Here is a 14,122-nt window from a genome sequence, read left to right as displayed (position 1 = left end):
AATAACGAGCAGACTTCAGCCATCAGAGAGATGCATCTAGCTTTTGCAGTCAAATTTTGGAGGAAAGATGTTCAGCATTGAAAATGCAACATTACAGCTCGTGATTTAGAATTAACTCATTCCCCGCATGCATTTTCGTGTGATTTTCACAAAAGTTTCACAAAATGCCTTCCAGGAAAATTTTCTTCTATAAATATATAAACATATAAATATATTAAATGAAAGAACAGACCCTCTGCTTTCAAACAAACAAACAAAACTGGAAAAAACGTAAAACCGTAAAACTTGTCAGGAAAGGATCATTGGCAGGGAAATGTTTTCTCTTAATTGACGAGATAACTCGTCAATGGCGGGGAACGAGTAAACATAAAGTTATTGTTCGTGTGATGATGCTAATATAGTTATTATCATAATATGAATGCCACACTAACCCTATAACACACATTAAGGCTGAAGTATGGTCCATTTTTTAATGCATATCGTCGCTGCCCGATGAAACTCACGTATATGTCCAAAACGGTTACTTTTCAGGAAGTGAAAAAAATACCTTATTTCAAAAGCAGTTGAATGTAGCGTTGTCATACTTGGTACGACATCTTTACATGTAACCATATTCTTGCCAGTGTAATGATATAATCCACATTTGACCAAAATTGAGTTTAAATGGACATAGGTGCATATTTTACAGTAACGGTGGTCTATACGTGTTCTTCCGATCATTAATTAGAATGGCCAAGTCGCGTTTTATATTGACAGATGAATATGCTCAGTTTATTAAATAGCCTACGTTTAGTTTATTAATTACGCTTAGTTTATTTAATATTAATTATAAATGTATTAAATGTCTCTTGCAAACTATGAAGGGACAATGAATCAATACACTGACATGGTAATGCTAGACAGATACTTTGTTTGCACAGTGCTACCATAATTTTGTCACTCCTAGATGTATGTCTGGCGTCAGGGGGGAAACGTTTACCTCGATGAAGGAAAGTCAGTAGGTACGTTACATGCAACCAAATAATCAGTTTGTGATCGTATTGATGGCTCAATCGTATTGAAAAGCCTTCATGTAAACACCTTAATCAATACGATTGAGGACGATCGGATGCAAATTTGGATAGTATTGAAGGGGGTGGTGTACTCCGATCTGTGATCCGATCAGCAGGAGAAAAGTACACATGTAAACGCGTGAATCGTCTCACCAGGCTATCCAGTGCTGAGCTTCGATGAAACTTCACAAGACCGGCGAGATGCTTCCAGAGGGCGGGAAATATGCGGTGTGATTGACAGCTTTGACACCAAATGGATATACGTGAAAATCAGATGACATGATTTCACAAACGTTTGTATGCGTAGCTTGCGTATGTGCGTACAGGAGTATGTAGCATGTAGGACAGATGACGTATTGCAAATTGATGCAACGTCAGTGCATGTGTATAAAGGGCTCGTTATAGTCGTGTGTAGGTCCTACGGCCTAGCCGCGATGGCGTAGGTTCCACGTTGGTTTTCATTTATACTTTTGCGTGTTCGTCCGCGTCAGCGTGCAAACACACGTGCAGACCGCTGGTAGGCAGTAACAACGCGTGTAACCACAGTAGCAGCACGAACGTCAAAGAAAAAGAAGCTTAGCAAGTTAACCTACAAACGAAGAAGAAACAGTAACTTGTTGTGTATAATTTGAGAAGACCAGTAATGATGGAAGTAAATCAACAGCGACTTTTGATGCAGTTTGAGTTAAATCACTCCTCAACTTGGCTCATCTTTGTTTTCACCGTCACAAACGGAAATACCTATGATGCAGTTTTTTACCTGACGGGAGGGGTTCTGGTGGACCAATCACAGCGCTTGCGGTTCGCGTAGATCTGATGCGCTGTTAAAATTTTTGTGAGGTGCGCGTCAGGCTACGCAGAGCTACGCACAGGCTACGGATAGCCTAGGCCGTAGCTACGGCGTAGAACCTACGCACGACTATAAATTGGGCTTAAGTCAGACTGTGTAAGACTGTGCGCGCTTTGCGTATACGTAATAGACATACTATACCCAGGTCATTAGACGTCACACTCACAGACCGATAGCTGAACATCTGATGCATATGGCCAATACATTCTCACTCCCAACTCATCACATATTGAAGTTTGGTCAGCGCGCATCAGCGTCACTTTTTAACGCACAGGGTACTTCATTGAATTAGTTCGTCTTAGGCATCAGATCAACACAAAGTTAATTATTTTGTAAAAGTACAAACCCTAATACCAACGCTATCTCAGGAAAATTCTTACATATTTTACGAGTTCGCTAATTTGTATTAATTCATACGACCACATTCGTAAATTTTTGTACGATGTGACGTTGGGGTTAGGTGCGGTGTTAGGGGTTCGGTTTCATTGTTGTTTTTTCATGAGAATCGTACGATTTTGCACAATTAATGAACTTCATATGAATTCCTATGCATTAGCCAACTCGTAAAATATGTACGAGTTCTCGTGAGATCAGGCTGGATGCACGCACGTTGTGGTTATGCTTTTGACCCGAAGTTACTTTCCAGTCTCTGTTTGTTTAATGATCTGGCTAGTAAAGAGCTCAGGCTTCAACTTTGGTAAGTAAAAAAAGGCAACCACCAATTTAACAAATCCTGTATTTTGAAAATTTTATTAATAAAGACATTTTAAATAAATGTTACGCTATATAGTTTCAAAAGAACAAAAACAAACCAAAGTTCACCTGAATTTTTACGATATTCAATGAAGGTAAATGAGGCAAAAACAATGTTTTTCAGCCATTCTCCATCAGGCGAAAAAGGTCACCTGACTGTGAAAGAAATTAAAAAGGGAGGTTGTACTGGGGATTCGCTATCTATAAAAATGAGCTCTCAGCTCCATAGGATGACTTCACCACTTTGAGAAAAAGAGGTAAGTACCTGAGTAGTAAAATCGTTTTACATTTCAGCTTAAAATAATTGTAAAAAAATAAAAAATAAATTTACAGATACTGCATTATTTTAATACTTACATTATGGTCAACTACAATAATATTAGCAATTTATAGATTAAATAAAACCTGACCTTGTTTGTAAATGTCAACAATAAACCCATTTTATCTTTTGCGTTACAGAGTGACGAATTATAAATGGACATCAAAATCAACATCAGCCAAAATGTCAAGTTGGAAAAGTCTATTCTTTGTTTTGAGTTCAGTAACAACTCTTGCCAGAAGCTTTTTTACCCGTTGGAAACCCGAATATTACTCTACATACTTTTCAGCGTCTCCTCAATCATCACTATTATAGGAAACCTATTGGTGATTATCACTGTTATTCATTTTAAGCAGCTTCACACACCAACCAACTACCTCATCTTATCTCTGGCCGTATCGGATCTGCTGGTAGGGGGAGTCGTGATGCCTCCCAGTATGCTGCGCTCGGTTGAGACCTGCTGGTATCTGGGAGATTTATTCTGTAAAATACACAGCAGTCTGGATGTGACCCTGTGCACCGCTTCAATTCTGAATCTCTGTATTATCGCTTTAGACAGATATTATGCCATATGTCATCCCTTACAATATCACAGTAAAATGTCCTCACTCACTACTCTAGTTATGATTATAATTTGCTGGACTCTTTCGGTGGCTTTGGGTTTCGGGATGATATTCCTGGAGCTTAACATTCTTGGCATTGAAGATTTTTACTATGAGAACATTGACTGTGATGGGGCTTGTATGGTATTTCAAAGTAAAGCTGGAGCGAGTGTATTCTCATTGTTTTGTTTTTACATCCCTGCTTTTGTCATGCTCTGTGTGTACTTGAAAATCTTACATGCAGCACAAAAACAAGTGCTGGCAATCCAGACCGTTAACAGTCAATTAAAAACAGAAAGAAAAGCCACAAAGACTTTAGCCATCATTATGGGTGTGTTTTTGACTTTTTGGATTCCCTTTTTTCTTTGCAATATTATTGATCCCTTCATTGGATACTCTGTACCACCACTGTTGTTTGATTTGTTCCTTTGGGTTGGGTACTATAACTCCACCTGTAATCCTATAGTATACGCTTTCTTTTACAGCTGGTTCAGACATGCTTTCAAAATTATTTTATCCAAAGGAGTATTTCAAACTGATTCATCAAGAATAATACTGCTGTGATACAGTTTTTTAATTTAATGATTGCCTCGGGTGCAGCATTGACTTTATACTTGACAACTATTAAACTGTTTATGTGCTTTCTTAGGTCTCTTATACAATAGAGCAAAATAAAACTGTGTGTAAATAATCTTGTACTGTATGTGATTTTGTGCATGTATAAATAAGTGCTGTGCGTTTTTTTATTCAGTGCCCCTTGAACTCAGTGTTGATCGTTTTGTCTACCACTAATATTCGTATGAATTCAGTTTGACTTTATGATCCATGCAAAATATTTCTACCCTTCAAAATCAGCCATATTTACACTTTTTAAAAGAAAACCTGAAATGACAAACCAAAACACAACACTTCTGTCATATTATGTTACTGTACCCATAAAACATGCACTTAAACTGATAAAACTCCAAGGAATGGTTTCACATACATGGCACTTAAACCAGGACTAGGCTTTCGTTACCCTGCAAAAAATGACTTTCTTACTTAGTATTTTTGTCTTGTTTTCAGTAGAAATATCTAAAAATTCTTAAATTAAGATGCTTTTTCTTGATGAGCAAAATGACCTAAGTAAATAAGTCTAGTTTTAAGACAGATAATACACAATTTAAGTGAAATTGTCCTTAAACCAAGCTAAATTATCTGCCAATGGGGTGAGAAAAAAAATTGTGAAATAAGATTTCTTTTTTCTTAAACACTTAATTAAAGTAAAATTTTCTCACTCCATTGGCAGATATTTTTGCTTGTTTTAAGCACAAATTCACTTAAATTGAATATTTTTTGTCTAAAAACTAGTATTATTTTCTTAGGTCATTTTGCTCATCAAGAAAATACATCTTGATTTAAGAATTTTTTGATATTTCTACTGAAAACATGACAAAAATACTAAGTAAGAAAGTCATTTTTTGCAGTGTAAATTAAGATGTTTAAGCATTTTTTATAAACATATCTCAGAAAAAGACGATACTGGTGTGTATCTTGAGACAAGCCAATCATACAAGCTTCAAAAGACACGTGACTAATCACTCTAAAGTCCCAAAAAAATTACATCATGAATTATCTGATTGGCTGATGGCATCAGAAGAATGTGTGGAACATTTAGCTGATTCAAAACTGTGACCCAAGACCATATTTTGCTTTATTTGCTCTTTAAAAATGAAACGATTAAAAAACCAATACATCTACTGTAATGTAATACTTGTGATCTATATGCTGATTGCAAAATAAATGCATTTTGTCAGAATAGCTAGTTTTGAATCATCACTAATAGAGGAACTTATTTAACATTTACACATTTGTCAGAAACCTTTATCCAAATCAACTTACTGTGCATTAAAGCTATACATTATTATCAGTATCAGTGTATCCATATGGGATCAAACCCATGACCTTTGCATTGCTAACACAATACACCACCAGGTGAGCTACACAATCCCTATATTTGGTCCCAGAATGATATAATGCCATCTACTGTACCAAGTAAGGCTAACCTGCTCATGCTAACCAGCCAAACCCTGACCCCTTTTCTGAACCATAGCTCTGTGTATGCCTGATTATCTAAAAAAATGAATTGTCAAATAAATACATTGTCATAAATCTAAATGCCATTTCTAGTATTTATCAGAATACAAAACCTATTTTAGTTGAAGTTAAAGTATCATAGTTCTTCCTTTTTTCTGGTATACGTACATAGATGTTAAGTCGGTTACCATGGTTGCTATAAACCTTTGGGGCTATAAATGTGACCGCTCTACTCCATAAAGTAACTTTGCTTCTTTGTGGAAGGAAAGGTAAGAGGTAGGTGAGAGAGATGGTAAATGCATCAATACGGCAGAAATGTTCATGTTGATAAATATATAAACTCCATTTGGTTATTATAACAAATTACATTTTGGTAACACTTTACAATAATGTTGTATTTGTTAACATTAGTTAATGAACTATAAATGTGCAATACTTCTACAGCATTTATTCATCTTAGTTCATGTCAATTCCAGCACTTACAAATACATTGAAACGGTTAACATGAGTTAATGCACAATGAACTAACATGAATAACTGTATTGACATTAAAAAAGATTAATAAATGCTGAAACAATATTGTTCATTGTTTGTTCATGTTAGTTCCTAATGTTAACTAATGCAACCTACCTTGTTTTAAAGTGTTACCTACATTTTAAGGTAGATTTCATTTCCTAATTGGCCACATAATTAAAATAAAGTTTGTACATTTGTTTAAAGATAAACTGTATGGAGTGCAATTAAAATTTATACTTGCTATTTAAATTGTTAAATGTTGACTGCATTTAACTTTGTGACTTTGTCCAAACAGGATATCTCTGAAACCTTTAAATGGAAATCCGAATCAACATCAGCCAAAATGAAAAGAGTTTTCTTTGTTTTGAGTTCAGTAACAACTCTTGCCAGAAGCTTTTCTACCCTTTGGAAACCCGAATATTACTCTACATACTTTTCAGCGTCTCCTCAATTATCACTATTATAGGAAACCTATTGGTGATCATAACAGTCATTCATTTTAAGCAGCTCCAAACACCAACCAACTACCTCATCTTATCTCTGGCCGTAGCCGATCTGCTGGTAGGGGGAGTTGTGATGCCTCCCAGTATGCTGCGCTCGGTTGAGACCTGCTGGTATCTGGGAGATTTATTCTGTAAAATACACAGCAGTCTGGATGTGACCCTGTGCACCGCTTCAATTCTGAATCTCTGTATTATTGCTTTAGACAGATATTACGCCATATGTCATCCCTTACAATATCACAGTAAAATGACCTCACTCACTACTCTAGTACTGATTATAATTTGCTGGACTCTTTCAGTGACTTTCGGTTTCTGCATGATATTCCTGAATCCAAACATTCCTGGCACTAAAGATTTTTACTTGGACTGTGATGGAAGATGCATGATATTTCAAAGTAAAGAAATAATCACAGTAATGTCATTGATCTGTTTTTACATCCCTGCTTTTGTAATGCTCTGTGTGTACCTGAAAATATTACATGTAGCACAAAGACAAGCGCAGGCCATTCAGAGCATTAACAGTCAATTAAAAACAGAAAGAAAAGCTACGAAGACTTTAGCCATCATCATGGGTGTGTTTCTGACTTTCTGGATTCCCTTTTTTCTTTGTAATATTATTGATCCATTTATTGGATACTCTGTACCACCAATGTTGTTTGATTTGTTCATGTGGATTGCGTACTATAACTCCACCTGTAATCCTATGATATATGCTTTCTTTTACAGCTGGTTCAGACATGCTTTCAAAATAATTTTATCTGGAAGAATATTTCAGACTAATTCTTCAAGAACAATACTGCTGTAAAAGTAAAAATAAAAGCACGGAAGCCAAGCACTTTGTTTAATGTGATGCTTGACAGCACTAATCTCATGTTTACCCACAGAAATAAAGTCCTGCCATGGTCACATTCTATTTTTATTATGCTGACTTAAAGAGAGACTTACAATGCATTCAGGCAGGGGCCCCGTATTCTTTTAGGGGGCACAATACCCTTTATTTTCAAGATTATTTATTTTTTCATGTTAATTTATTTGACAACAAATTATATAGTCAAAATTACAATTATAACAATTTTGCATATATGCACATGGGCCTCTTTTTCATATGTAAACTAATGCATATATGAATGTAAAACAACCCACAAATAACATAATAACTCTCAAAAAAGTTAATTTATGAGCTAGGGTTGTGCCGATAGAGGATATACACTGAAAAAAATGATTCATTGAATTTAATCAATTTTTTTAAGGTAAGTGGTTGCAATCAATTTATTTAAGCTACATTTAAACAAAAAAGATTAGTAACGTAAAATAAAATATAAAACTTTTGTTTAAATGTAGCTTAAATAAATTGATTGCAACCACTTACCTTTAAAAAATTGATTAAATTCAATGAATCATTTTTTTCAGTGTAGTGTATTGACGATCATCAGACATATCGCCAATAGCATGCTTTCATGACAATAGTTGGCGATGGTTATTATTATTATCATCATAGGTTCAGATTAACACAGATTAACATGTGCCTTGCGTGCTTTCCTAGCACGAGAGGGTTTGTGGGTTTCACTTTGCGCACGGATTCCTTCTTGCGCACGTCTTGGACTCTTCCTCGAACCTGACTGCACGCGCATTGGACTCCTCCTAACTGTGCATTCACACCACAACGGGCGAGAGCGTCAATAAAAGCTCTGGCTGCCCTGCCAACGGCGCTATAGAAAAGGTGTAGTGGACGTTCTGACGCTCAAATGCATTCTCTTAACTCCTCTCAATTGGAGGTTTCCGCCTTCCGATAATGTTGACATTTGAAATCACCTAAACAAACACACCCCTACCCCAATAAAGCCTGAACCTTCTTTTGATAGACCTGCCCCACATATATGCAACCCAGTCAACGATTAGGTTAGTAGACATGCCCCTTACTGCTGATTGGATATAAGTGTGTTTGGTACTCAGCCTGACTCCCTTTTCCAAAGCTTTTTTCAAAAATCATGCACCCCGCCTTTAAAAAAATCCAAATAAATGCCATATTAGCATTTTAAAAGCAAAAAATCTGCTTATAGGCTATAGGTGAAGCACTTCTGCCAGCTGATATCAACTTTACTCCTTCTAAAGTCCTGTAAACTGTCCTCATTTATGTCCAAGAGACTCAATTATAATCATTCACATTTTAATGTCGTCCCGTTTATAGGCACATATTACTAACACGCTCTTTAACTGCCAGCTCAACCAAACGGTTGACCACATTTTGAGTCCCTATATTTTATTGAGAGGAGTACCTAACTTAACTCAAGCTGATTGAGCCATCTCTACTATTTGTGTAAGATATGTTTTGCCAAAAAAATCCACTAGATATCAATGTGTCAATCAACAGCACTTGTCACAACACATCTTGTTATGTAGATTTTAGAAAGAAAAAAAATCACTTCTGTTGTATGAACTGTTCTTTTTGAAATTTTGCAAGGAAAACATATTTTTTTGACATATTACACTGTAAGAGCCCTAACTTTACAAAATTATGTTACTTGGTGCCATGAAAAAACTTTCGTATGTTTTGAATAATTTTTCAAAAACATGCTCAACCAAACGGTTGATTTGTCACTTAATGGTAAAAGTAAAAAAGCTAGGGTAATGTTTTCAGATCATCCATTTCTGCAGTCAGAGTGAACTATTTGCTATGAAATATACATTTCTGATCATTCACAGCTATGAATATGACACAGCTATTGTTATTTCTTATTTAATATATTGAGATCATTTCTTAAGTATGTATTTTTGCCACTTCTGGATATTTTTTTGAAATAACTATAATGAATTCATATAATTAATGTATGGAAATCATAATTACTCATTAATTAATCAATAATTACTTCTTAAATGATGTTTTAAATTGTTTGAAGGATTGTTTGCAACATTGGCTTACTCTACACAGCATTGCTGGTTTACAAAGAAATGTTAAAGGGGCCATGTCACCAGACTTTTTTAAGATGTCAAATAAATCTTTGGTTTCCCCAAAGCACATATGTGATGTTTTAGCTCAAAATATCATATAAATAATTTATTATAGCATGTTAAAATTGCCACTTTGTAGGTGTGAGCAAAAATGTGCAGTTTTGGGTGTGTCCTTTAAAATGCAATTGAGGGGATGAAGTGCAAACACCCATCACAATGATGGTGGTTTGTTGAAATTGAAACTTAGTAGTGCTGTGAATTATTTTCTCTGTCTCTCCCCCTCTGGATTAAAACACTGGAAATGGCAATGATGTGGATGGAAAGTGCAAATTACGGGGTGGTATTATTATAATAAGGGCTCCTTCTGACATCACAAGGGGAGCCAAATTTCAATTACCTATTTTTTCACATGCTTCCAGAGAATGGTTTACCAAAACTAAGTTACTGGGTTGATCTTTCTCACATTTTCTTGGTTGATAGAAGCACTGGGGACCCAATCATAGCACGTAAACATGGAAAATCTCAGATTTTCATGCCATGACCCCTTTAATTTATCTAAAAAAAGACAAAAAAAAAATGATGTTGCACTACCAAACTTGACAGTGTGTTTCTTAAATCATAAAATACCAAAAAAAAACCATTGTATTACTATATTTGGCCTTCTTTTATTTTAGGTTTTAAATGCAGAAAGTCCTTATTTTTGTTACTTTTGGTAATTTGTTACTTTTGGTAACCGTAACACATTTCATGTCCTGCGTTAAAATGAAAACCTGAAATATTTTAATATGTTATACTTCAATAAATAAAGAAGATTTAATATACAAAACCATTTTATTTTGATTATGTTTGTAAAAAATTAGAATTATAGTTCATATTTTCCATAGTATGTGTTTGAATTCCTTTAAGTGACATATCAACCGTTTGGTAGAGGCCGATTTTTCAAAAATGATGGGATGTGTTGAAAAAAAATACATTGATTGTGTTAAGTGGGGACATAAGGAGATAAGAAATGCAAACAATTTTTTTTTCAAATGCCTTTTTCTTGGTGTGGCAGTTAAAGGGTTAACAAAAACAATATTGTGCCATTAACTTTAGACCAGGTTTAAGTTGGTCAATGGCGTAGGCGATTTCAGTTGCCTCAAAATAGCCAAGCGCCAACAATGCGCCTAAACACACCTCGTTTTCAAGTCAGCATGCCTATGGGCGCACAAATGGGTGCAAATGCATTTCATATTTAAACAACTTGACACTGAACGGGAAAATGATAACTGCGTTGGCCTGAAACTAGCAAAGAACACTTGCGGCGCACAATGCTATGATAGTGCCCAATGTGTTTATAATTAACACATTGTTTATGAAAGTGTAAATGAAAAGGGGTTCATGTAAACACAACACAAATACTTAATATATAGTATAGAATAAGTTGCATTGATTACTTTAATTGTCCTTAATTACATCCTTGAATATGACATACCATTTACTTTAACTATAAGGCAAAATTAGTATATATTATCAGTATGTGATCCTTTGGGATCAAACCCATGACCTTTGCCTTGCTAATGCAATACTCTACCAGGTGAGCTACAGGATCCCCATTTTTGCAAACAGAATGATTAAATGTCATCTACTGTACAAGCAGAGACTTATGGCTCATGCTAACCAGCCAAATCTTGACCCCTTTTCTGAGCCATAGCTCTTTGAATGCCTGTTTGTCTGAAACTTCTCAATTGTCAAATAAATACATAATAAAAATCTAAATGCCCTTTCTAGTATTTATCAGAAAATAAAACCTATTTTAGGTGAAGTTAAATGATCATAGTTGTTCCTTTTTTTCTGGTCTACGTTCGAGATGTTGAATTGGTTACCATGGTTGCTGTAAACCTTTGGGGCTATAAGTGTGAGTGCTTTACTCCATAAAGTAACTTTGCTTCTTTGTGGAAGGAAAGGTAAGAACGTAGGTAAGAAAGATGGTAAAATGCATAAGGCAGAAATGTCCATGTTGATACATAAATAAACTCCATTTGGTTATTATAACAATAAAAATTTTGCTTACACTTTACAATAAGTTTGTATTTGTTTACATTAGTTAATAATACTTCTACAGCATTTATTAATCTTGATTTATATTAATTTCAGCATTTACTAATAGATTTTTAAACTTAAACATTGAAACTGTTAACATGAGTTAATGCACAATGAACTAACACGAATAACTGTATTGACATTAACAAAGATTAATAAATGCTGACAACAATATTGTTCATTGTTCGTTCATGTTAGTTAATGCATTTAATGTTAACTAATGCAACCTTATTGTAAAGTGTTACCTACATTTTAATGTAGATTTAATTTCCTATTTGGCCACACAAAAAAAGTTTGTACAGTTGTTTAAAGATGTTTTGTGTTGCTTTACAAAAATATAGACATTATTGATATTCTGAAAGTGTATGGAGTGCAAATACTAAAATTTATACTTTCTATTTAATATCATTACACCTTACACATGCAGTTCTGTAATTTGCTGACATTTACTAAATCAGATAATGTTTGTTAAAGACTGCATTTAACATTGTGTGCAACTTTGTTCCAAACAGGACATCTCTGAATTATTTAAATGGAATTCCAAATCAACATCAGCCAAAATGACAAGTTGGAAAAGACTTTTCTTTGTTTTGAGTTCAGTAACAACTCTTGCCAGAAGCTTTTCTACCCTTTGGAAACTCGGATATTACTCTACATACTTTTCAGCATCTCCTCAATCATCACTATTATAGGAAACCTATTGGTGATTATCACTGTTATTCATTTTAAGCAGCTCCAAACCCCAACCAACTACCTCATCTTATCTCTGGCCGTAGCCGATCTGCTGGTAGGGGGAGTCGTGATGCCTCCCAGTATGCTGCGCTCGGTTGAGACCTGCTGGTATCTGGGAGATTTATTCTGTAAAATACACAGCAGTCTGGATGTGACCCTGTGCACCGCTTCAATTCTGAATCTCTGTATTATTGCTTTAGACAGATATTACGCCATATGTCATCCCTTACAATATCACAGTAAAATGACCTCACTCACTACTCTAGTACTGATTATAATTTGCTGGACTCTTTCAGTGACTTTCGGTTTTGGCATGATATTCCTGAATCCAAACATTCCTGGCACTAAAGATTTTTACTTGGACTGTGATGGAGGATGCATGATATTTCAAAGTAAAGAAATAATCACAGTAATGGCACTGATCTGTTTTTATATCCCTGCTTTTGTCATGCTCTGTGTGTACCTGAAAATCTTACATGTTGCACAAAGACAAGTGCAGGCCATTCAGAGCATTAACATTCAATTAAAAACAGAAAGAAAAGCTACGAAGACTTTAGTCATCATCATGGGTGTGTTTCTGACTTTCTGGATTCCCTATTTTATTTGTACTACAATTGATCCTTTTATTGGATACTCTGTACCACCAATGTTGTATGATTTGTTCATTTGGGTTGCGTACTATAACTCCACCTGTAATCCTATGATATATGCTTTCTTTTACAGCTGGTTCAGACATGCGTTCAAAATTATTTTATCTGGAAGAATATTTCAGACGAATTCTTCAAGAACAATACTGCTGTAAAAGCAAAAATAAAAGCATGGAAGCCAAGCCAAGTACTTCAATGTTTAATGTGATGCTTAACAGATCCCAGGTTTACCCACAGATATAAAGCCCTGCCATGGTCACGTCCTATTTTTATTATTACTCTGAATTAAAGAGAGACTTACAATGCATTTAGGCATGTGTCACTTATGCTTTTAGGGGCACACTATCCTTTTTTTTCAGGATTATTTATTCTATTTTATTTTTCATGTTCATTTATTTGAAAAAAAAATTCGGCATCTGTAAACTGAATAATGCATATGTAAAACAACCCCAAATAACATACACTCTCAAAAAAGTTTATTTATTGTGTTATGCTATTTAACACAACAGTATGCTTCATTTTTTGTTAAATAAATAAAACGGATGACACAAGTCGTGTTCAGTGTAACACAAACTGTGTTGTTTCAATAATAAATTAACACATTTTGTTAATTTTAACACAAAATGACACAATGGGGCGGTTTCCCGGAGAGGGATCAGACTAGTCCTAGACTAAAATAAATGTAAGAGCAGTCCAAACTGAAAACAACTTGCACTGACATATTTTAAAATACATGAGTGCCCTTTGTTTTTCCTCAAAATACACACAGGTAATGTTTTTAGTAAGGCATGTTTGTAAAAACTAGTTATATTTCCTAATTAAACTATGGCCTAGTTCTGGCTTAAGCTAAACCCTGTCCGGGAAGCCACCCCATAATGTGTTAAATATGATAACACAAACAATGTGTTAAAAAGGAGCACATCGTTTTTGAGAGTGTGAACAAAAAGGGGTTCACTAAAACAGAACACAAATAAAAATAAGTTGTATTGATTCTTGTTTGCATCCTTGAGCATGACACCATATACTTTAATTATAAGGCAA

General features: G+C 34.9%; 3 protein-coding genes across 3 annotated transcripts; all 3 read left to right on the top strand.

The window, feature by feature from the left end:
• Positions 1–3,118: 3,118 nt before the first annotated feature.
• On the top strand, positions 3,119–4,194 carry LOC129430007 (trace amine-associated receptor 1-like). Its single transcript, XM_073855434.1, has one exon. It carries the CDS (start codon positions 3,130–3,132, stop codon positions 4,138–4,140), a length of 1,011 nt encoding a protein of 336 aa, XP_073711535.1. The 5' UTR covers positions 3,119–3,129; the 3' UTR covers positions 4,141–4,194.
• A 2,289-nt stretch (positions 4,195–6,483) lies between these two features.
• LOC129429770 (trace amine-associated receptor 1-like) lies at positions 6,484–7,476 on the top strand. Its single transcript, XM_055186674.2, has one exon. It carries the CDS (start codon positions 6,484–6,486, stop codon positions 7,474–7,476), a length of 993 nt encoding a protein of 330 aa, XP_055042649.2.
• Positions 7,477–12,231: 4,755 nt separating this feature from the next.
• LOC141350359 (trace amine-associated receptor 1-like) lies at positions 12,232–13,262 on the top strand. The gene has a single exon (XM_073855433.1). It carries the CDS (start codon positions 12,235–12,237, stop codon positions 13,234–13,236), a length of 1,002 nt encoding a protein of 333 aa, XP_073711534.1. The 5' UTR covers positions 12,232–12,234; the 3' UTR covers positions 13,237–13,262.
• The last annotated feature ends 860 nt before the right edge of the window (positions 13,263–14,122 follow it).

This window comes from Misgurnus anguillicaudatus, chromosome 18, assembly GCF_027580225.2.
Source record: "Misgurnus anguillicaudatus chromosome 18, ASM2758022v2, whole genome shotgun sequence".
In the NCBI taxonomy this organism is placed as follows: domain Eukaryota; kingdom Metazoa; phylum Chordata; class Actinopteri; order Cypriniformes; family Cobitidae; genus Misgurnus; species Misgurnus anguillicaudatus.
This window is presented reverse-complemented; position numbering and strand designations above follow the sequence as displayed.